The 23,812-nt window shown below is 38.1% G+C and overlaps 1 protein-coding gene across 5 annotated transcripts in view; it reads left to right on the top strand.

Annotated features, from left to right (window-relative positions):
* The window catches only part of TADA2A (transcriptional adaptor 2A), a 44,182-nt gene that overhangs the window by 3,913 nt on the left and 16,457 nt on the right, over positions 1 to 23,812 (top strand). For 4 of the 5 annotated variants that reach the window (XR_011468397.1, XM_070393880.1, XM_070393881.1 and 1 more), the window contains exons 3-10: positions 2,953 to 3,059; positions 4,962 to 5,021; positions 8,831 to 8,922; positions 11,332 to 11,489; positions 12,716 to 12,804; positions 14,000 to 14,072; positions 22,211 to 22,274; positions 23,685 to 23,728. Coding sequence is in view for 4 of the 5 variants with exons in the window: in XM_070393880.1 (XP_070249981.1) it covers positions 2,953 to 3,059; positions 4,962 to 5,021; positions 8,831 to 8,922; positions 11,332 to 11,489; positions 12,716 to 12,804; positions 14,000 to 14,072; positions 22,211 to 22,274; positions 23,685 to 23,728 (687 nt within the window). In the remaining variant the exon portion in view is untranslated. The remainder of the gene's footprint in view (positions 1 to 2,952; positions 3,060 to 4,961; positions 5,022 to 8,830; positions 8,923 to 11,331; positions 11,490 to 12,715; positions 12,805 to 13,999; positions 14,073 to 22,210; positions 22,275 to 23,684; positions 23,729 to 23,812) is intronic. The other variant, XM_070393882.1, reaches the window with a different exon arrangement.

Genomic DNA, 23,812 nt, shown 5'->3' with positions numbered 1-23,812 from the left:
TATTTTATTGATTTTTTTACAGAGAGGAAGGGAGAGGGATAGAGAGTTAGAAACATCCACGAGAGAGAAACATCGATCAGCTTCCTCCTGCACACCCCCTACTGGGGATGTGCCTGCAACCAAGGTACATGCCCTTGACCAGAATCGAACCTGGGACTCTTCAGTCCACAGGCCGACGCTCTAGCCACTGAGCCAAACTGGTCAGGGCCCCAGTGATATTTTTTAAATAATATTTTTAAAACCCCTTTTACTATTTGGAAATTAAATACATAGATAACATATCTACAACCATGATACCAAAGAAATAAAAACAATAATGCCCTAACTATAACACAAAGGCTAAATAAAACAGAAGTAATTAATAATGAAATAATGGAATTTATAATAAAATAATATGCATCGCAATATGTTTAGACCTGATTACAGTAGAAGACAAAATGACTTAAGTAGATGCTTGCACGCATATATTGAATCACAGCATCTTACAACTACACATGCACAATGAATGATTCATGTGTGATGTGTTGGTGACTCAAATACCACAAGCTTGAATAACTCTTGGTAAAGTTCTGAACAAAACAAGGTAAAATCTCTGGAGGTACATGCAATTGCTTTTCTGAAAAATTCAATATATATTAAAACTCAAAAACATTTTGTTTTATGTAATATGGAACTGGGTTCTTGGTCATGTAATTTTGAATAGGTTTTTTTTATCTACTTGAATATCTGATGGGACATTTGAAAGTTTTTCAGATACAGGCCAATTCTTTGTTGTGGAGGAATGTCTTAGGCATCTCTGGTCCCTGCCAGTTGTGTTCCCTAGTCCTTGTGACAACAAAAAAGCATCTCAGTTTTCCAAAATGCTTTCCTAGAGGGTAGTTGAAAACCATTAGGTTAGATAATTGATATGATGGAGCATTATTCATCCATTAAAAAGAATGAGGAAGCCCTGGCCAGTGTTGGATGAACATCATCCCATGCTTCAAGAGGTCAGTGGTTCAATTCCTGGTCAGGGCACATGCCTGGGTTTTGGGCTCAATCAGCAGCTGATTGATATTTCTCTCCTCCTTTTCTCTTTTTCTCAAATCAATAAAAACACATTTAAAAAATAATAATGAGGAAGATCTATGTGTATGGTCATGAAAGATTTTGACAATATGTTGTCAAGTGAAAAAAAAACCAGGCTACAAAACATCATGGATAGTATCCCGCTTTTGTTAAAATAAATACACAGAAGAAATGCTTGAAATCAAAATGTTAATAGAGAATGCTATACTTTTATTGTCTAAAATTTTTAAAACTATATATAGGATAGCTTTTACAAAATAATTACTTCTTGACATAGGGGTTTTAAAGCTCTTTGATCGGTGGCTGAGTTTTGTTCTTGTTAGTCCTCACCTGAGAATATTTTTTCCATTGATTTTTAGAGAAAGTAGAAGGGAGGGGTGGGGGTGGAGAGAGAGACTGGAAATCCAACCTGCGACAGTCTGTGGGCAGATGCTCTAACCACTGAGAAACACTGTCCAGGACCTGATTTTTTTGCCCTGAGGAATGTTTGAGGGAAGAAAAATAAGCTCATATCATTATTATAAAAGGATGATATGAAGAAGGTAATTTGGTAAAAATTGGCATCTAGCACTTAACATAAAACAATATTTGGTCTTCTTGTGTCAAAATTTTAAATGGGAAAAGTGAGGTAGTTGCTGTTCTTTATATTTATTTTGAAGCTATTGCCAGAAGGATTACATTTCTTTCCTCTGTCATTTTCCTCCTGGTCTTCATTTAGAAACAGAAAAGAACAACAACCACCACTTGTCAGAGGGAAAGGTGCCTTGAGGAGTTCCTCAGATTTTAGGAAGGAAAATGCTGTTATAGAATGTGAGAAATCCTGCCTCAGGCCAAACAGATTAAATCTCTTCATCTGCCTTCAAAGTTTTCTTAGACACCTGCTGCTGATCACAGAGAACTACTCTGCTAGGATGCCCTGACTCGAGAGAGGCAGAGTTTAGGGGACCTGGGGCCACATATCTGCATTTTTATAACAGAGTTTGGTGTGTACTCTTTGCCTTAATATTTCAGAGACGTTGGAACTGGTGGAAGGTCTGCTGTGTTTTCTGCATACTATGGGAGAAAAGGAGGGAGCTTTTCTGGACTTAAATCTGAAATATAAAGTACAGTGGGGCCTTGACTTACGAGTGTCCTGACTAACGAGTTTTTCGAGATACGAGCCGTCTCTCGGCCGATTTTTTGCTTTGAGTTTCGAGCTAAAATTCGGGTTACGAGCCAGATTCAGATACCCCACCGCTAGTTGGTGCAGCGAACATCACAGTGAACGCCACAACATCAGCCCAGCATCACGTGTCTTACTCGTTCACTTTAAGATTTGACATATGAGTAATTTGAGTTACGAGCTCCTTCACGGAACGAATTAAACTCGTAAATCAAGGCCCCACTGTACTATATATCCCAAGACATATTTAAAGGAGTTTTCCCCCCAACATTTTATTCTGAAAATTTCACACTTACAGAAAAGTTGAAAAAATAGTACTGTGATTACTTGTTGCCCACTACCTAGATTCAGCAATCATTAACATTTTGTCATATTTACTTTATCTGTAAATAATATGTGTGTTGTGGAGATATGTGACATTTTTCCCCTGAAAAAAATGTTATGGGTATTATGAAACTTCCAGCTAAAACCTGTGTTTGTAAATTTCTTTGTAGGGGCCATATCCACTTAGATGCTGTTTAAAGTAGTAGGTACTCTGTAGGGAGGGACAAAGCTACCCTGAAATAAAAAGGAACATAATTTTTGTTTTTTATTTGGAATGAGCTCTTCTTGTCTCCATGAACTTTCACTACCAGTATAGTCATTTGCAGATTTTCACCCTCTTGGCTCTTAAGATAATCAGAAGGTGTTTTGAAGCTAGTATATTTTTCTTTTTCTTCTAGGTGATCCCTCTGATAAGCCACCTTGCCGAGGCTGCTCCTCCTACCTCATGGAGCCTTATATCAAGTGTGCAGAATGTGGGCCACCTCCTTTTTTCCTCTGCTTACAGGTATCTCATTAAGGAGAGGCCTGCCTCTCCTAGGTTTTTTTATGGATGTAATAAATTCAGAGATGACTATCGATTGCTCAGAAGGCCCATATCATTAAATCTGTTCCAGTCAATCTTCCAGTATACATTTTACCAGTGAAAAGTTGGGGAACAGAGCAGATGGATGAGATAGACTGTTGAATACAGACATATCTCAGAGCTATTGAAGGTTTGGTTCTAGACCCCGTAATAAAGTGAGTTTCACAATAAAGCAAGTCGTAATCTTTTTGCTAGTAGAGGGTCTTGACTTCAATTTATAAAAAAAATACAACATTGTGAAGTGCAATAATATGAAACACAGTAAAACGAAGTATGCGCATATTTCACAGAGGTATCAACTTAATGCTTAACACTGTTTAGCCAGTAGTGTTAAGTATTGAGATTACAGGAACAGAATAGGAGAGTTATTCCTTTTGATAGTACCTATGACACAATGTTTATTGTTTATTAAAGAGTGATCTTTGGGCAGGTGACAAACAAGGTAACAAACCATTTTGTGGATGATGGTGGAAATAGTAATACTAATTATAAGCACTTACTCTGTGCTAGGCACTATTTTAAGTACTACTAGTATACATGATTTAACTCTTAAATCATCACTACAACCCAGTAAAGTAAATATGATTAGTATCCCCATTCTATAGAAGAAACTCAAGCAAGGAGAAGGTTAAGTAATTTGCTCAAGGTCACACAACAAATACCATATTTTTTTTTGATCCAAGACACTATCCTACATAATATAGAGGTAATATGCAAATTAACCCTCATGCCCTCCCAAGGTGGCTGCCTACAATCAGGCTGGTAGGGGAGTTAGTGAGGGATGACCAAACGACAGAACAGCAGGCTGCGTGGGGTGACCAGGCTGATGGGGGGGCAGTTGGGGGTGACCAGGCCGGTGCGGGGGGAAGTTAGGGGCAACCAGGCCGGCAGGGAGGGCGCAGTTGGGGGCGACCTGGCCAGCAGCGGGGGGCAGTTAGGGGCAATCAAGCCGGCACTCAGAGGCAGTGAGGGGTGATCAGGCTGGCAGGGGGGGCAGTTAGGGGCAACCAGGCAGGCAGGCAGGTGAGTGATTAGGAGCCAGTGGTCCAGGATTGTGAGAAGGATGTCCGACTGCTGGTTTAAACCGAAAGTCGGACATCTCCTTGGGGTCCCGGATTGGAGAGGGTGCAGGCTTGGCTGAGGGGATCCCCCCCACTCGTGCATGAATTTTGTGCACCAGGCCTCTAGTTGATTACAATTTCAGAAAGTAAAAATGGCTGATGGAAGTTGTAATATACTTAGTATTATAAGATGAATCCTCATTTTACAGTTTTAAAATATGTCTTAGAATTGCTGAAATAGGTAAACATGGAGCCAGAATGCAAAATATAGGCAGTCTGATTCCAGCGCTTAGGCTGTTATCAAAGGAGTTGTTGTCCTAGGAAAATGTCTTTTTTTCAGATTGTTGTTTATTCCCTATGAGGGCCACAGAAAAGCTGTGATCATGAATATAGCCCTCCTGTTGTGGATGCAGACAAGATTAAATGAAGTCTTAAAAAACTTACCACAAGAGTAGAATACCCCCACAGTATCTTCTATCGTTTTTTCTTTTTTATTGATTTTAGAGAAAGAGGAAGGGAGAGGGAGAGAGAGAGAAACATTGATGTGAGATTGAAACATCCATCAGCTGCCTCCCATGAACCCCATCAGGGATTGAGCCCACATGGACATGTGCCCTGACTGGGAATCAAACTGCCAACCTTTGGGTGCATGGGACAGTGCCCAACCAACTGAGCCACACTGGCCAGGGTACTGTCTTCTAACCTTTAAAAAAGTATCTCAAAAAGTAGCTTTTTGATAACTTAATTTTTCTCTTTTTTGCAGTGTTTCACTCGAGGATTTGAGTACAAGAAGCATCAAAGTGATCATACTTACGAAATAATGGTAATGATGAAGTTGCAGGGAATTTTTGTTTATTTTTCAAGTCTTACATGCGAATTAGTCTTTTTTTTCCTTCACCTCCAACACTCTCTTTTTCTTTTCTTTCCTCCTCTTCTAAATTAGGTAATCATTACCCAGTAAATTTTTCAGTTTTATGGATCTACTGAGGCATTATTAAGTCCAAAAATTATTTTAAATACTCAGATTTTTGTTTCAAATTTATAAAGAATTTAAAGGAAGCACTTTTTGAGATTTACTGACATAAGAGTTACGCTGCTTTTTAAATATATTTTTAGTGATTTTGGAGAGAGAAAGGAAGAGGGATAGAGAGAGAGAAACAACGAGAGAAAAATATCTATCAGCTGCCTCCAGCACCCACCTCACCCCCTCACTGGGAAATCCATGCATGTGCCCTGATTGGGAATCAAACCATGACTTCCTGGTTCATGGGTTGACACTCAGCCACTCAACCACACTAGCTGGGCTACACTGCTTTTTAGGTTCATTGATAAAACGTATAATAGATGTATTGTCGATGTTTTAGCTAATGGTATTTTTATGTGGTTCATGAGGATAGTTGTAATGTTTATGTCTGGTACTCTATACCCCTTCCATGGGGAAAGTTAGTTACCTTTTTGAAGTTAAGTTTTAAATGAACATAGAGTGAATGATAAAATACATAAAACCATTTTGAAGAGACAGACTGGCTTATAGGCCAGAGGAAGAATTGGCTGGAATTTGATTAATTGTATTACCACCTCTTAAAGAAGGAATGAGAGACAGATGTTGGGAGTGTATTTCCACGCTCTAGCCAAAGGAATGGTCACTTTAATAAGCCAAAGTAATATCTTGTCTGCTTGTCTGCTTGGCGGGTATATATACCTTTGTCAAGATTGTTTTGTCAGTTATCAGGGCATAACTTGTAGTTCACCATGTAGTTTTTCTTACAGGAAAGAGTGCTGGCTAGGGCATTTATTTGACAGTAATAATGCCTCCCTCTTCTACTTTTAAGGACCCATGTGAGTACAATGGGCCCATTTGGATAGTGCAGGATACTCTTCCTATTCTAAGGTCAGTAGATTAGTACCTTAGTCCCATCAGCAGAGTATATTCACATGAATATGTAGCTGGTGTTTGAATAATCAGGAATCCTGGGGGTAGCAGGAGTCATTTTTAAAATGATGCCTACCACAGCACTGTAGTAATATTATCAGCCCCCCACAAACACTTAAGACTGCCCTATTGTCAATAGCCCCACCAGAGTGGAACATTTGTTATAATTGATGAACTACATTGATACTTCATTATCACCCAAAGTCCATGTTTACATTAGCATTCACTCTTGGTGTTGTACAGTCTGAGGGTTTGTAATGTCATGTATCCTCCATTATAGTATCATACAAAATAGTTTCATGCCCCTAAAAATCCTCTGTGCTCTGCCTATACATCCATCCCTCCCCTTTACTCCTGGCAATCCCTGATCTTTTTATGGTCGCTGTATCATTTTGCATTCCCAGCAGCAATGAATGAGAGTTCCTGTTACTCCACATTCTCACCAGCATTTAGTGTTGTCTATTCTGGATTAATGGTCATTCGAATAGATGTATAGTGGTAATTGTTTTAATTGGTATTTCTCTGATAACATATGATGTGGAATATCTTCTCATATCAATACATTTTTTTCCTGTTTGTTAATTGCAAAATGAATGAAGTGTGGTCGGAGTAGCGTTGACTTTGAGTGCCTTTCATCAAGGTTATCAAATCTTCAGAAAGCTGATTTATTTTTCCCAAATTCCCACAAAAATATCTGGAGCCAGAATATACATTTATTCATTTGAGTTGTGAAAATAATTCCTTAATAATTAAGTATATGTTGAGTAGGTTGATGGTTATCCACTGTAAGAAAGCTGACCAAGAGCTCTCTAGCTGTTCTGGGCACAGTGCCTTTTGCATAATGCTGAAAGTACTAAGTTTCACTCCAAGTCCACTTATTTCTTCCGATTACGTCCTTTTCTCACATATTCAACACCCATACAAACACTTTGGGGAGCTTTTGGAGGTTACAGGTCTCTGTAAAATTTAAAAGTAATGCAAGTCACTTTTCACATTTCCCCAATCATTTCATAAAAGCTTTTTAAAAAATCTCTGCTCTGTTCTCCACCTCTGAAATAGTCTGTCTAGATCTGTTAATGTATTGGGGATTGCAAAGTAGTTATCTTTTAGTTCTGTTACTCCTTTAAGTAGGGTTAAATTCTATAAAAAGATAGTTTGTATCATTATCTATGTGACCACCTTTAGGTATCATGTAGATAAAGTTTGTACAGGAAAGGCAGGATAAGTACTTGATTTCCGCCCCCTCACCCCCTTTTTTTTAACTGGGTTTAAAATATGAGTTGGTTTCCTGGCACCTTTAGATATTTATAATACTTTATGTGTTCCAATCCTTTACAGCTTTATCCTTATTAGTGCTCAAAATGTTCCATTTTTTGTTAGTAGGAGTCTCTACAAGTTAGTCTCTGAATCCTTTTGACATGACACTTACGAGTCTTTGAGTCTTTGAGAGCTTTTTTGCTTTCCAGTATGACAAAATGTTCCAGTCTCATCTTGAACAGTTCCTGACCCAAAGCTGGAATCAGCTTTTTCTTCAAGTGCCACTAAATACTGTTTAGTGGTAAATAGAATTTAGAGACTGCATACTAGGAAATAGAAGCATTCATTGTTACTGGGTTGATCATTGTTTCTAGACCTTTTCAGTGAACAGTGTTAGGAAATTATTCTAACACAAAAATACATTATGAGTTTATACTAGAACTTTCAATTCCAATACAAGACTACAAGGTTTTACATAACCTCGAAGATTTTACGTCTATATCTTTTTCCCCCAAGCCAAAAATCCCACTGCCCAATAATGCCATTATTTATCTGCTTTACCCCATAACACATCCACATCCAATAATCTCAGAATATACCAACACTATTGAAAACAGTATAAGAGTTATTTTGGCAGTTTCTTTTACTTTTTTTAAAAATTGATTTTTAGAGAGTGGAAGGGAGAGGAATAGAGAGAAACATCGGTGAGAGAGACACACTGATTGCTTGCCTCCTGCACACCCCCTACTGGGGGTCAAGCCCATAACAGGGATTAAACTGTGCCCTCCTGGTTCATGGGTCGATGCTCAACCACCGAGCAACACCAGCCAGGCAGTTTCTTTTAACTTTTAAGGTATATTCTACAGATGTACAAATAATTGTATTTTAAAGTCAATTGAGATAATTTCCTTCTGTGTGATTATGCCTTAAAATAAATTCATAGGTTTGTTATATTTTGTTTTTATAATTCTTATGATTTTGAAATTTAATAATTACATACAATATTTATCTTTCAAAGTCAAATCTGCAAAACAAGGAATATTCAGAGAGTCTAGCTTCTATTCCTGTCCTCTCCACTGTTTTCTCCCTCCTTTCCCCATAGGTAAACTTTTCTTTTAAATGTATGGTTTATTCTTCCATTATAAATTACACACACGTGTATTTCCCCTTTTCTTACCTAAATGGAAGCATACTATATTTATCTCTATCTTTGTGCTAAGTTTTAAAATGCTTATATTTCTGTTATGAATTACATAGAATTTATGGGTGATAATATTTTTGGAGAACCTTGATGGTGGAAATAGGAGTAAGGTGGTAGACCACCATGAGAATAGTTAGTAAAATAGAATAGGTTTTGAAAAGGGCATAAATTACTATTACAGTTAAGGTTACTAGGTACCATTTCTATATCTATTTTTAGGCAAAATCTTTTCTTTTTTTAGACCTCAGATTTTCCTGTTCTTGACCCCAGCTGGACTGCTCAAGAAGAAATGGCCCTTTTAGAAGCTGTGATGGACTGTGGCTTTGGAAATTGGTAAGAGCTTGGTGTTAGGGCTTGTCCTGCCCTAGTGAGCTCCGAGAAAAAGGTGCATGTGAAGGGTAAAGGGAGGAGCCTCAGAAAAAGAAGTTTGGGGATCATATGTTGCTTTTCTATTGACCCATGACTTGTCCTCTGAAATGCCTCATGGGGAGATATGGGATGTTTCATGGCCTGTGACTGGGCAGCTCTAAAAGACCATTTTGAATGGATCAACACAGAGAAGGCTGGTTATTCTTTCTGAGTAGTGGGGAAATTTAGACTCATTAAGTCATTGCTCCTTTCTGATTTTGTGAATTCTTGGCTATGGATGCCCTCGTTGTTTAACTGTGTCAGACTTTTGGTAGATGGCCACAGCTTACCTAAGATTGAAGTTTGACAGACTTCTATTTGCATTTCCTATTTTTAGTTTTCAATATCTGCCTTAGTCCAAGTTTGGCAGAATTGAACAGCAGGTATTGCTGTTGCCTTAGGTAGTAACACTTAATCCCACTGCTTTCATTTTTGTTCTTTGGGAGTACTTTAACACTGGTGATAACATTTTATGAATTAGACAACAGAGAGTTTATTAAATATATTTTGTTCATGAAGAATCTCAAGCTTAGGGACCTGAAATGATTTCTCATGATCACATAGCTTGTTAGTGAAGGACTCTTAACTAGATCCACTCTGGCCTGACTTCCTAGTATATATAATCTTTCCTGATATTAATAGAATATACTATGCTGCCTCCCTTATGTTGAAGTCTCTGAAGGAGAATTGATGAGTTCAGTTCACATTTTGCTTGTTTTATTCATTCAGCATTTATTATAAAATATTGTGTATTTAAAAAAAAACACCAAAAAAAATATTGTGTATTATAGGGAATACCAAAGAAGATAGGAAAATGTGATCACTTATGAGACACTTGGTAGTCATCTTTGGCCTTTTTGGTTTTTCATTTTTTCGCTTGCCATTCTAATGCTCTAAAACGGGCTAATCCTCCCTGTCCCCCTTCCCTCTTAGCAAAGATCACAAAAATACTATAGTTTTTTTTATCTACTATGAGGTACTAAGCTTGGTGGTAGGGTGCTAGAGTTAAGAATTATAACACCCTGCCCTCAAGAAGCTTATAATCTAGAATGGGAATATATATGTATACACACATATAGATCCACACACACACATTTTGTTGAAGTACACAAAGCAGAGCATAGTAATGCCTTAGGAGAAGAGCAAGTGAAGCACTGTGGAAGAGAGAGATTGAGAGGGGACATGGAGAGAGTTCACCTCCACCTCTTCATTCTGGGCTAGGATTCAGGAGTCTTGAGAACACGTTCTGGCTTTGTCACTTATGTGCTTTGTGTTCTTGAGCAAGTTTCTCTTAATGTCTTTGGGCCTCATTTTTTTCATCTGTGAAATTGAGATAGTAAGTACTCACACCACACAGTTAATGGTAGGATTGACTTAAATTATGTTGTGAATGTTTCTAGCTTATGCTTGGCCTATTGTAAGAGCTCTAGTAAAGAACTTTTGTTCATGCAAAATGTTTTGTAAACTATAAGACATTATGCAAATATAAAACTACTAGAGGCCCGGTGCACAGATTTGTGCACCGGTGCGGTCCTTTGGCCTGGCCTGTGGGGATTGGGCCAAAACCGGCAGTTGGGCCAAAACCGGTTTGGCTCAGTGGATAGAGCGTCAGCCTGCGGACTGAAAGGTCCCAGGTTCGATTCCAGTCAAGGGCATGTACCTTGGTTGCGGGCACATTTCCAGTAGGAGATGTGCAGGAGGCAGCTGATCAATGTTTCTCTCTCATCGATGTTTCTAACTCTCTATCTCTCTCCCTTCCTCTCTGTAAAAAAATCAATAAAATATATTTTAAAAAAAACAAAAACAAAAAACCCCGGCAGTTGGACATCCCCTGAGGGGTCCCGGAGTGCAAGAGGGCACGCTGCAAAGTTGCTGTCACTTGGCAGCTCCTGCATTGAGCGTCTGCCCCCTGGGGGTCAGTGTGCCTCATAGCTAGTTGCTTAGGCTTTTATAAAAATAGATACTTATGTACGTATGTTTTTATTGTTCCAAAATGGCTTGTTTTTATTTATAGCAATCCTTTCCATGGGGCCTAGCTCACAGGGTAATTACAAGCTTTGTAGTGATTTTTCACTTCTTTTGGTGGAAAGGAAAGGGCTTTTCAGATACTGTTTCTATATCTTGGAATAGCAGGATTTGGAATAGCAGATTATATCAATATTAGCCTTGTATTTATCTTATTGTTCTGCTGATAGCTCCATGACACCAGTTTGGAAGTATCAAAGCCCAGACATTATGTGGATAGGACTTAAAATTTGTGAAGAACAAACTTGCTTTTATCATTACGTATAGTTGAAAGCACTACTTCCTTCTCTTTTCCTCACATTCCTCTAGGCAGGATGTAGCCAATCAGATGTGTACCAAGACCAAGGAGGAGTGTGAAAAGCACTATATGAAGCATTTCATCAACAACCCTCTGTTTGCATCTACCCTGCTGAACCTGAAGCAAGCAGAGGAGGCAAAAACTGCTGACACTGCCATTCCATTTCTCTGTAAGTGCCTCCCTTTTCTAAAGAGATACTTAGGTCATCTTTGGGCCCTGTTGCATAGCAAATACATAATGGTTTGTTGACTTGGACAGCTAATGAGTTTACGAAATATAGGAGGAGTTGGCATGGCCATTATTGGGAGTCAGGGCCATAATGGGGCCAGGAGGGAACATCTCCCAGAGGCCAGAGTTCTATACTGGATGTCAGGGTGCCTGGATCCAACGTGTAGTTACACCTGAGACTTGCAGTTCCATGCTATTGTGAACACCAGGCTTTTTATAATCCCTTTGGAGAGCTTATGATTGTAGATATTAGTTAATAAGAAAGTCCACTATTTGACTTATTATCATTAATTATTAATCATCCCGGTGGTAAGCCCAAGAAGCAATTTGTTATTTTTGTTCACTTACTTGTGGCAATAATAGCACACTTTTTCTTTTTTTTTTAATCACGTGGCTGAGGGACCCATGGGTCTTTTAACAAAACATAACCAAAACCGTGATGAATTATAAATGGACATCTTTCCTCAATGACTCCCAGAGCACAAGTAATGAAATATGAATGTTTTCCCTTCCTCCCTCCCTTTCCTCATATTCTTAGAAACAGTTTTGTAGCTGACTGCCTCAAAGCCTGATGATACCTCGTATTTGGATAGTACTTGGAATGTTGTGCTCCGTTCCTAAATCCATTAGACCCTTTGTTCCTCATAGAAACCCAGTGACCTAGGCAGAGCAAGTGCTTTTGTTTTACACGTAAGGAAACAGATTCACAAAGGTTAATTTGTGCAAGGTCATGTGGATGTTAGGGGACTAGTGGATGTTAGAGCTGGAACTCAATTCCAGTTAACTTCCAAACCCAGTAGGGTCTTTTTGGCCTCTCAGTTGGATGAGATTTATAAATTGAGATTAGTCCTAAAGCATAAGGATGCTGAAGGAAACAGGGTAAAAACCTATGTTCTGTAATATTAAAGAAAAGATCCTTTGTTTTTTTGAATGTTAAAAGCAAAAAGCAGAGCGAATTTTCTTATCTTTCCTTAAGTCTTAATTTCCTTTTTAAAAAATCACTCTGTTTCCATAATAGTTTATCTCTTTCACTTTTCCCTTTATAAAAAGCTTTGAATTTTATTTATTCTCTCAGATGCTGTCTTTCTCCAAACAGAAATATTTTAGAGTGTAAATGACTATTTATGTGTCACTTAAAGTAAATAAGAAAAACTCTAAATTTTCCAGCGGCAGAAGACCCTCCCCGACCTACCTTTGACTCTTTGCTTTCTCGGGACATGGCAGGATACATGCCAGCTCGAGCAGATTTCATTGAGGTAGGAGAAACTCATTTTTGTTTCTGATGAGGCTTGTATCTCTTAGCCATAGGTTTCATAGCACTAAAAAAAGATTTTCAAAGCCCTGTAATTTGTAGTCCCTTATGCAGTGACATTTTCTTCTATTTGAGTGCTTTTTCTCATTTGTAAACATTTTCACATGTAGAACAGTGGAAGTTCTTCAGGCCAAGAACCTGTTTCTTAAATTTCATTGGTGTGGGCTCCCACTTTCTTAGTAGGTGTGGGGTTTTTATAGACTGGTTCTTATTCCATACCTAAGGGGTTTCAAGGTTGTACTATATCAGGGGCTGACAAATTTTTTCTATTTAAGGGCCAGATGGTAAATATTTTAGGTTTTGTAGACTAAAAAGTCTATTTTGCAACTGAACTTTGTCACTATTGTTGCAAAAGCAGCATGGATAATATGTAAACAAATGAGCCTGCCTGTGCTCCAGTAAACTTTGTTTATAGAAACAGGCAGTGGGCTGGATTTGCTGACCCCTGTGCTGTGTTTATAAGATGAAGAACGACAAATGTATATAAAAACTACATGTTCCTTGTTCAACTATAGAGTTAAAAGCCCTGTGAATGTAGTCGTAAGTTGCCTGATTTATATCTAATTCACAATTTCAGTGCTCTTAGAGGTAAGTTGCAAGTTTTAGTGAGCTACAAACAATTTTGCTAGCCATGCCCAGATCTGCATTTTTTTTTAAGGCAAGTGATATTGTAGAGCTACCCCATAGGCTCTATCCCTACCGATTGTACTCATTGAATAGAATATGAGTACACTGAGCTACATAAGCACTATTGCATAAATAGAGCCCTCAGAAGGTAGTAAAAAGGTAGATGAATTAATGCAGACAATTTTCATTCCGGAAGATCTAGTCAGAGTTAGATTTTCTGGGGTTACCTTGTATAAACAGACTACTTTTAATTTTTAGAACAATAGCTTTGGCTTTATTCATGAACTCATAACTGTTCTCATTTTTGCTGTCAGTACTGCCTGAAAGCCTCTTAGATTTCCCCCATGATTTCTCATTATTAAGGCAGTATCCAGGCTCTGTACCCCACTCACTACTTTTAAAGGAGTGTTTGCCTGTGTATTTTCTACTTGCTTCTAATGCAGGGCTACTGTAAACGTATTACTCAAAACTGATAAGTTTGGGGGCGGGAATTTTTTTCTTCCCCCAAACAGGAGTTTGACAATTATGCAGAGTGGGACTTGAGAGACATCGATTTTGTTGAAGATGACTCGGACATTTTACATGGTAACATTTTGTTTTAACAAATGTTTTTATTGATTGCAAACTATGTGATGGTACTGTGTTGGGGTCTAGGAATCTAAGGATGAATAAAACATGTCCCCTGCCCTAAACGGGACTCAAAACCTAGTGATTAAGTTGCTGAACTTAACTTTTTTTGTTGGGTTTTGACCACAATGAAAAAGATCATTTGTGCTGATGGTGAGAACGTTGATTATATAATGGTAGTTGGGAATATCCCATTCCTTGGAGTGTAGATCTTCCTTTCGACTGAGGTAGGGCTACATTGAGGTAATTAACTGGCCCTCACTGCCTCCTGAGAAGGAAGGGGGCCAATGTGAAGAAGACCTTGGGACTTTAGTAGCAGCTACTGGTACTAGATGTTCACTATGATTTGTTAACCCCAATTTCCCACTGCAGAGGAAAAGAATGGAAGTTCTTTGAGGATTTTTTAGACCAAGATTAGGAATTTCTCATTTCTTAGAACTGTTGAATTTTTAACATTTCTGAATTCTCATCTAAGATTAGCCCTTTAGGGATTTATGTCAACTGTTGTGTTATAATATAAATGGTTAATACCAACAGAGCTCTTAAAAGTGGATGGTTAGCCCTGGCTGGTATAGCTCAGTTGGTTGAGCATCATTCCATGCACTGAAAGGTCACCGGTTCCGTTCCCAGCCCTGGCACTTACAGGTTTGTAGGCTTGATCCCCAGTAGGAAATGCATAGTAGGCAGCAGATTAATGTTTCTCCTTCTCCCTTTCTCTCTAAAAATCAATAAAAACATTTTTAAAAAATTGGATGGTTAGACTTTTGTTGAATCTTTCCCCCCTCTTTCTGTTTTCAGTGCATATTTGAAATAATCCCTAGTCTTCTCTTTCATTTTAGTTCAGAATTGAAATTGAATGTGATACAATATGATCAGTGCTCTCTTGGATTCTATATTCCCCAAGCAGCATCTTCATTGTTTTTCTTAAATCTATATTCCAGGCAGGGAAGGCAAGTGGAATCCTTGTTTAATTATACATAAATCAAGTTTTCATGTGGCATTAACTGCTACTCTGTCATTAGAAGGGGAATTTGATTCCATAGAAGAGCTGCCTAGGTGTTTGTTATACCAGATCTAGAACAAAGAAAGTCCTCATAAAAATTTTATCTCTACATATTTCTTGAGCCATTTTCTTTTCAAAATTTCATTTCTCTTCTCCCACACAACTTTAAGGAAAGTCAGAGTGACGCAGATTGAACTAAAAGAGGAAAGCTTGAAAGCAAACTAGCTTGGCATTCACTAGATTCATCATTGTATTTGTTCAGTCATCCTGTCAATCTTCTTTTCAACCCCGGGTAACTCATGTTATTGTCTTTTCTCACCTGTGTTGTTGTTCCCTTGAAGGTAGTGTGTGGATTGCCATTCAGTATTTCTCTTCATATACACCAGCTTTAATTAAAATGGTATTGTTTTCTAGTTTGTAGCTCTCTTTTCCAGAATGCAAAAAAAAGGCAACTTAATAAATATAATCTTTTATATACTGTTCAAAAGTACTGAACTTTTGAAAGTTAGAATCTCTAATGTCAATAATGGCTAAACTATGTAAGAGACTTGCTGAATTACTTCTCTAGGCCCTAATTCAAGGTCTTCATTCTTAAGCCTCAACATTATTAAGAAAAGTGTAATGGTTGGGATTTAATTTCACTCTTCATTCTTCGTAGAAGCAAGATCTGTAATTTGTCCTGGTGTACTTGTGCTACTTTCTGTTAAGTGGGAGCAAAAGGAAAAAAATTAGAAAGAAGCAATTGATTGATTAACAGTTTTTATTTCAGTTAGCATTTCAAACCTAAAACATACTTTAATTATTTGTGCTCTTTCTATAATTTCTACAACCTTGTTAAGTCACTTTTTTTTCAAATGGGAACTTTCCTTTATTTCAAGAAAAATGATTTTAAATATAATATTACATGCAATAAACATTAATATTTTAAGGAAAACTATCTTAAATATAATAATACATGCAATAAACATTAATATCTCAAGAAAAATGATTTTACATATAATAATTTTACATGCAATAAACACCAATTATTCAAGAAAAACTATCTTAAATGTAATATTACATGCAATAAACATTAATATTTTAGGAAAACTTGTTAGTCACTTGATTTTAGTTCATTTGAACTAGAACCAAAGCATCAGTTATTGTTAGCATACTGGTAAGTGGCTTTAACATAACATAAATAATAACCCCTGCATCCCCTTTCCTTCCTGTCTAGTAGTGGATGTTGAAATGGGTGCTTTTTAAAAGGTAATAACATTTTTTTTCTTTATTTTATTTTATTTTTAAAAAAATATATTTTATTGATTTTTTACAGAGAGGAGGGGAAAGAGATAGAGAGTTAGAAACATCGATGAGAGAGAAACATCGATCAGCTGCCTCCTGCACATCTCCTACTGGGGATGTGCCCGCAACCCAGGTACATGCCCTTGACCGGAATTGAACCTGGAACCCTTCAGTCCGCAGGCCGATGCTCTATCCACTGAGCCAAACCAGTTTCGGCTTTATTTTATTTTTTCCCCATCACCATTTATCCCCCCTATACCTGCCTCCACCTCCTAATCTCCAAAAAGGTGATAATATTTAAAGAGGTTTCATAGTACTAGAGGGAAGACTTGTTGGTGCCATAAAGGGATGGTTTGTTTATGGCTCTGAGTTCTTAGCTCCTCTGGCAACATGACCCTCTGTCCAATGGGACATATTGCCCCTGAGCTGAGCCGTTTCTCCCTGAGCACTCATTGAAAGGGGACTAGGAGCCCAAGGAGACTCAGGAAGGAATGAGAAGTAGCACACCTAGAACAGACAAAGGAACACATATTTTGTGCAAATCAGAACACTGATTCAGCCTTGGGCTTGCTTCTGAGTCACTGTATGATCTTGGGCAAGTCCTTAGAATCTTGCTTACTGTTTTTTGTGTCCCCTGCCGAAAAAAAAGGGGGTGACACTGATTAGTCATAGAGTGTGAATGCCTCCAATGAAAGATGGTACATAATTCAGGTGACATCATTACCATTCCATTATACCATTATACTCCTAATATTACTGAGCATTAACAACATTCCTTTTATGTTTCCTCACTTATAACTACTAGAAGGAAGCAAACTGTTTGGCTGGGTGTGTTTTTTATATTCCATCCCAGGGCATCTAGAAGATCAACAGATGCTACCAAGCCCCTTTCCTTACCCAAAGACTTTTGCTATGATTCATGAAATTTGTCTAACAAAATGGAGCTGAATGGTCCATTATAGATGCCTGAGACACAATGGAGGGATAATAAAATTGCATTCCAATCATACCAGAAGGCTTTTAGAATGGGCCCAAAGAATATACAAGTGAAGCAGTGTCTGAGGAAGAAAATAAGGAAGTTCTGGGAGCCCTAAATAACACCTCCTTATATTTTATTGAAATAAGCAGAAATTATGGGTTCAGAAAGAGACTAGCAGAAGACTCATAACTTGGCACTCTTGTGTGTCATGGTGTATTGTGGGAATTTCAGTGCAGACGCACAGTGTAGTTCCTTTTTCCTGCTTTCATTTGGGAAAATCTCTTAAATTTGTGAACTCCTCTTTCCCAGAGTTTCACAAGGTCTGAAATCCTGGTTGCAACATCTTCTAACCATTGCTGTCTCATAACTGAAGCAAGCAAGAGGCATTATCATTATAAGCTCCTTCCTATGTGTTGTGTCTGTGTGTTCAACACACCTCAGGGTTGCACATTAAAAGAGTTTATTCTTTTATTTGGAAAGATAATTTCAGCAAAATTTTTTGGCCAGGCATGGATTTTCCCTCACTTCTCCACCCACCCCCAGCCCTTTTTTGGCCAATATTGTCAGCCTTTAGATCCTTTTACAGTTAGCAGATCAGAGATTCACCCTGGTCTCTACACACACTCACTTTTTGCAAGTGCCCTTCCCCTTCATAGTGATTTGACTATCTTATGCTTAGGACATTTTAGACATAAATGCTATTAATAACAGTTAATACATATTAGCATTTAAGTCCTTCACACATGTGAACTCATTTAATCCTCACAAAACACTATGAATTGGGCATTATTATTATATCCACTAGAGGCTAGGTGCACGAAATTCGTGCATGGGGGTGCGGGTTATCCTTCAGCCCAGCCTGCACCCTTTCCAATCGGGATCCCTCGAGGGCAGTCGGACATCCCTCTCACAATCCAGGACTGCTGGCTCCCAACTGCTCGCCTGCCTGTCTGATTGCCCCTAACTGCTTCTGACTGTCAGCCTGACCACCCCCTAAACACTCCCCTGCCAGCCTGATCAATGCCTAACTGCTACCCTGCTGGCCCAATTGCCCCTAACTGCCCTCCCCTGCAGGCCTGGTTGTCCCCAACTGCCCTCCCTTGCTGGCCATCTTGTGTCCACATGGGGGTGGCCACCTTGTGTGTTGGAGTGGTGGTCAATTTGCATATTACCGCTTTATTAGATAGGATTTTATAGCTGAGGAAATTGAGGAATGGAAATACCAAGTAACTTGCCTGAGGTAATATAACCTGCAAGTGACAGAGCCATCTCCAAAGTCTATGATCTTAATACTGTACTAATTATCTTTAAACCTTAAATTTTTATTGCTGGGTTCATATTGAGAGGTGGGATGATATTCACATTTGTTGTCTCCTATGGCTTAACCACATTCCTGATAAATAAGAATAGATATGTTCCCATTTTACATTCAGGGTAATGTACAAAGGAGTTAACTTACTTGCCTCAGGCCTCCTAATTGCTGACATTAACCTTTAGGTCATGTAGTCTTATTTCCTTCACATAACTGATTGTGTACCTCTCGGGCCAAAAGCTAGGGAGGTGGGGGGAGGTTGGAATGACTTTTAAAAAATTTGCTTCTTGGGAATACCTGAGTCATAGGTTTGAACTTGTGTGGTTGTAATAGGGATTTTGATCGGCTTTCCTGCAGTTAAGGCCTCTGACTTGATTTTCTTGCCAAATAAACAGTAGTGCCTTCTGTCAGGAAAACAGAAACATGTTGCTAGCTATTTTGAACAATGTTAGAAATACATTGCAGTGGGAAGGAGCTGCCTCTGACTTCTGCCCACTACTTGAAATATTTTAAGGCCAGCCATTTGGAGGCTTTATTATCAGTACCCAGTATAGTCACAGGGAGACTATTCTTCCCACAAGGCTGAGATTTCAGAGGCCTTACATCAGTGCATAGGTGACGGGTGGTTTTGGTTTGTTTTTGTTTTTAATATATTTTTATGGATTCAGAGAGGAAGGGAGAAGGAGAGATACAAATATCAATGATAAGAGAGAATCATTAATTGGCTGCCTCCTGCACGCCCCTCACTGGGGATCGAGCCCTTGACTGGAATCGAACCCAGGACCCTTCAGTCCCCAGGCCAATGTTCTATTCACTGAGCCAAACCAGCTAGGGCTGATTTGTTTGTTTTTAATGATCTCTGGTTCTTTGTTCCCACTTTACTGGAACCTCCAGTCACTATAAGTGGAATGTGAACTGATGATTCTCATTCTTGCAGTGTTTGCCTTGTTATTTCTATTCTGCCTGCTGTGCTGTGATCCTCTCTGAGTTATTCGTGCAGTGAAGAACTTAAAATCAGTTGCTGCAACTTGAGTGTGCTTTATCAAGGAAAGAGAGAGCTTCAAATACGAATCTTCTCTATGTGTTTCTTTCCTTCCCTTTGCTACCCAAAGCTAGTTGTACATGTTTAAACTATTGAAATGATCAAGCCATAGAACTAGTTATCAGCAGTATTTATTTACAGATTTTTTTTTTAATTAAAAAAAATTTTTTTTTTGGTAACAGTCTCTTCAGTTTTTCTGTTTTAATTAAGTCATCCCCACACAAATCTCAGGAAATAGCATGGTAAGTTAGTGTCTTAGAAAAATAACAAAAAATATTTTGTCAAAATTAGCAGTGATTTCCACTACATCATGAAGTAGTTTCTTTCCTATTGAACTCATCTTATTATTGTGTGGATCTTATTGGGTGGATAAATGAAATGAGGCACATAAAGAGCCTGGAACATGATAAATAGTGTATTTTAACTATTTCCTTAATTGTTATATTTGCTCCTCTTTCTGGTTGAACATTTGACTTCCTAAGTCTATTTGTCATAAGAAATAGAATCCACTCTAAAACTTGCATAAGGTTTCACTGCATGTCAGAGACACATCCTCCCCTCCCTTTTCTTATCCTCCTTTTCCCCACACAGGCATGTAAAGTGCATCTCCACCAGCACAGCATTCTAGAACTATCATTGCATAGCAACTGCTAGAAATGGTGGCAGGGTATGGGGCATTCTGTGGTACTTGGGCTTGCATATGGAACCACCCTATAAATCAAGAAAGAGTTCATTTGTAGAAAGAGCTCTGCTACCTAAAAAAGGTTTGAAACCATTGCCTTAAATCATGGACTTGTTATTGAATTTTTTTAGTTTGTTGGCAGTTATGAGAAAAAAAATGAAACAATGATGTTTAAATTTTTGAACTTGTTAGAAAAGACCAAAAAAATTTTCATGGTAGTTAACACTTTTTTTTAATACTTAAACTTGAAAAAATACTGCATTCTCTCACCACTTCAGATCATCCAGCTAGAACTTATTTTTATCTCAGATCCAAAGGAGAATGGCCTAGATAAAGTATTTCTGGTCATTTCCCAGTGATTGAAGTTACAGACATATGTAATGCATCTGTTCATAGCCCAGCATGTTAGATTTCGGTATTTCTTCTTTCTAATCTGAGACTATCCTTAGGGCAAGTAGACAGTAATGAGTCAGGATGAAGTATCCAGAATTTATTTCTATTATCTCGCCAGGGCTACCATGTTGATAGTGCACCAGGATTGTAGATTGATAACTTTTGTTTGCTTTCATGTAGTGAAAGAAATGATGATTCTAACAAGCCATTGAGTTCTCTCTTCATTAATTGGTTCCATTTTTCCCCTACCCTAAAACTATTTCCAGCAGAAGCGTGGGTTTCAAACAGTTCCATGGAGGTGCCCTCAGGGACTAGTACTAGGAAAGGTTGCTGGATATGGAGTAGGGAGAGGAGGTTCAGCTAGAGCACATCTAACATCCATTGCAAAACAAGGTTTAAGAGTTGCTCTACGTCGGCCTGCGGACTGAAAGGTCCCAGGTTCGATTCCGGTCAAGGGCATGTACCTGGGTTTTGGGCACATCCCCCGTGGGAGATGTGCAGGAGGCAGCTGATCGATGTTTCTCTCCCATCGATGTTTCTAACTATCTATCTCTCTCCCTTCCTCTCTGTAAGAAATCAATAAAATATATTTAAAAAAAAAAAAAAAAGTGTTGCTCTAGCCTAGCAGAACATATAAATCTGTGCTGACCCCCATGAGCTAAACCGGAACTTGAATCTCACATTTTTTGGATGAGATTGGATTGCTTTTTTTGTTTATTAGTATTACAGAGGCTGTACAGTGGGGCCTTGACTTACGAGTTTAATTCGTTCCGAGACCGAGCTCGTTAAGGAGCTCGTTAACTCAAATTACTCTATCAACTCAATGCAAAAAATTGGCCGAGAGACAGCTGGTATCTCAAAAAAACTCGCTAGTCGGGACACTAGTAAGTCAGGGCCCCACTGTATTTTGGAATGAAGCTTTCTATCCTGGAAGAAGTAATTGTCATACACAAACAAATTCCTTATTATGAAGGATGAAGGCTGGTGTGTTATTAGAAATTATGTTACCTAACATTTGAATAATGTATTTTGACACATCAGGTCATATTTTGTGCTCTAGGACCCCTTTCTTCGTAAATATCTTCACTAATTAAAACAAAATCACCAAACTCCAACTTACACAATGCTTAAGGAGATAACAGGTTATTAGAATAGTTCTAGTATCTACTGAAGTTATTAAGTCTTACCATTTCTTCAGAATTCATACATTGTAGATTAGAAGAATGGTTTAATGTAGCATAGTGCTAACTTAATTCATTTCTCTTAATATTTTTTCTGTAGTTAATGACTAGTCTCCTAGACCACTGAGTGAGTATGGAATAGTTAGCAATATGAGGTGTAAAGATTTTTATTTTTGTCTTGGCTTTATTTATATGTATTTGTTTGTTTCTTTATTTAAAGCTCTGAAGATGGCTGTAGTAGATATCTACCATTCCAGGTTAAAGGAGAGACAAAGGCGGAAAAAGTAAGTGTAGAAAACTAAGAACCTTCTTTCAGCTTTGGACTATTGACCACATACACATATAGTCCATAAGAATGTTCCAGTTGTGGCTTATCTTGTTACCTTGAGGAAGACCTTGGATCTCAGTTTTTCCATCTATCAAATGAGGATAATAATACCTGTCGGGGTTTTTGTGTTGTTTTGGTGGTGGTGTGTGTGTTTTTTACCTCCTCCTTAACCTTTCTTGAAGTATTAATGACCAGTGAAGAATGTGGGTGCACTGTTTTAAGGAAAAAAGGAATAAGATAAATTCAAGATGTTATTAAGTTGTTATGTTCTCATTCTAATGGATTATTTTTTATGAGAATCTTTTATCTAAAAGAATTTCAAAGGAAATTCTGAACAAGTTTCAGGCACTCTTGGTTATTCCTTCTCTTTGCAATAGAACAAAAAAACATACATTCAGACTGAGAAATTATGAATCCCAGACCCCTGTTGGTTTGTTGGTTTACAGACGCTTTTAACATTCAGAGAAGGGTATGTAGAGGTTGTGAGTGTGTGTGTGTGTGTGTAGGCATGTTACTAACATGTGGTGTTGCTGACTAGAGACATAGTGGCATCACAACAATAAAAAGGAATGAAACTTGGGAACTGCTGTACTGATTAAATTGGGAGACACTGTTCAGGGACCAAGATGTGATGTAAAGTAAAGCTCACTCTCTGGGGGTTTGAGTTAGCTTCTGAGAAGTGCTGAAGAAGCTTACTCTGCTGCTCTTGTGAGAAGCTTCCTAGCTAGTCATGAATACCTCTGGTATAAATCAAAGGCTCCAGACACATCATTCTGCATGGTTTACTTAAATTCTGTTTTGCTTTAAACAACCTATTTGAGTTAGACAGTATTATAGAACTCAGTTGTTGAGATTGCTGTTGGATATTATGTTTTATGATGCCCTTCCATTAAACATGCATAATATTTATTTCAAATAGTTTCAAAGCATTATGTCAATGTGCAGTTGTAAATGTTGAATGTGTGATCATGGTGTCCTTTTATATTAACAGATTTCCCCTAAATTTCCCTTAAATTCCCTAAGCTGAATAAGTTAATTTTTATGACATGAATACAGCTTCCCTTCTGTTTCAGCTTAAGTTAGAGACATGTATTTTTCAGTATTTGTAAGTGCTCATTGGTTCATTCATTCATCCAGCAAATAGTTATTGGGAGTCTGCTAAGCCCAAGGAGAGGAAAAATGTATGATGCTTGAGAGCCTACAATTGTGTTAGTGACTAACTGATTTGCAGAACTATGTGGGGAGTGACTTCTTTGGACCTCGATATTTCACCTCAGAATATTTAGGATGTCTGGTAAAAGCTGCATGTGGAAAACATTATTAAATGTAAAACTGACTATAATAAACATTGTGGTTTTCATTCTAGAATTATAAGAGATCATGGATTAATCAACCTTAGGAAGTTTCAGTGTAAGTATTAGCTGTTTTCTTTATTTTAAAATTTCTTCCAACATTAACTGAATACAGTGGGGCCTTGACTTACGAGTTTAATTC

Source organism: Myotis yumanensis, unplaced genomic scaffold, assembly GCF_028538775.1.
Source record: "Myotis yumanensis isolate MYYU_CA2020_CCGP unplaced genomic scaffold, mMyoYum1.0.hap1 SCAF_16, whole genome shotgun sequence".
Taxonomy (NCBI): domain Eukaryota; kingdom Metazoa; phylum Chordata; class Mammalia; order Chiroptera; family Vespertilionidae; genus Myotis; species Myotis yumanensis.
Note: the sequence above shows the minus strand (reverse complement) of the source record. Positions and strands in the feature narration are given on the sequence as shown.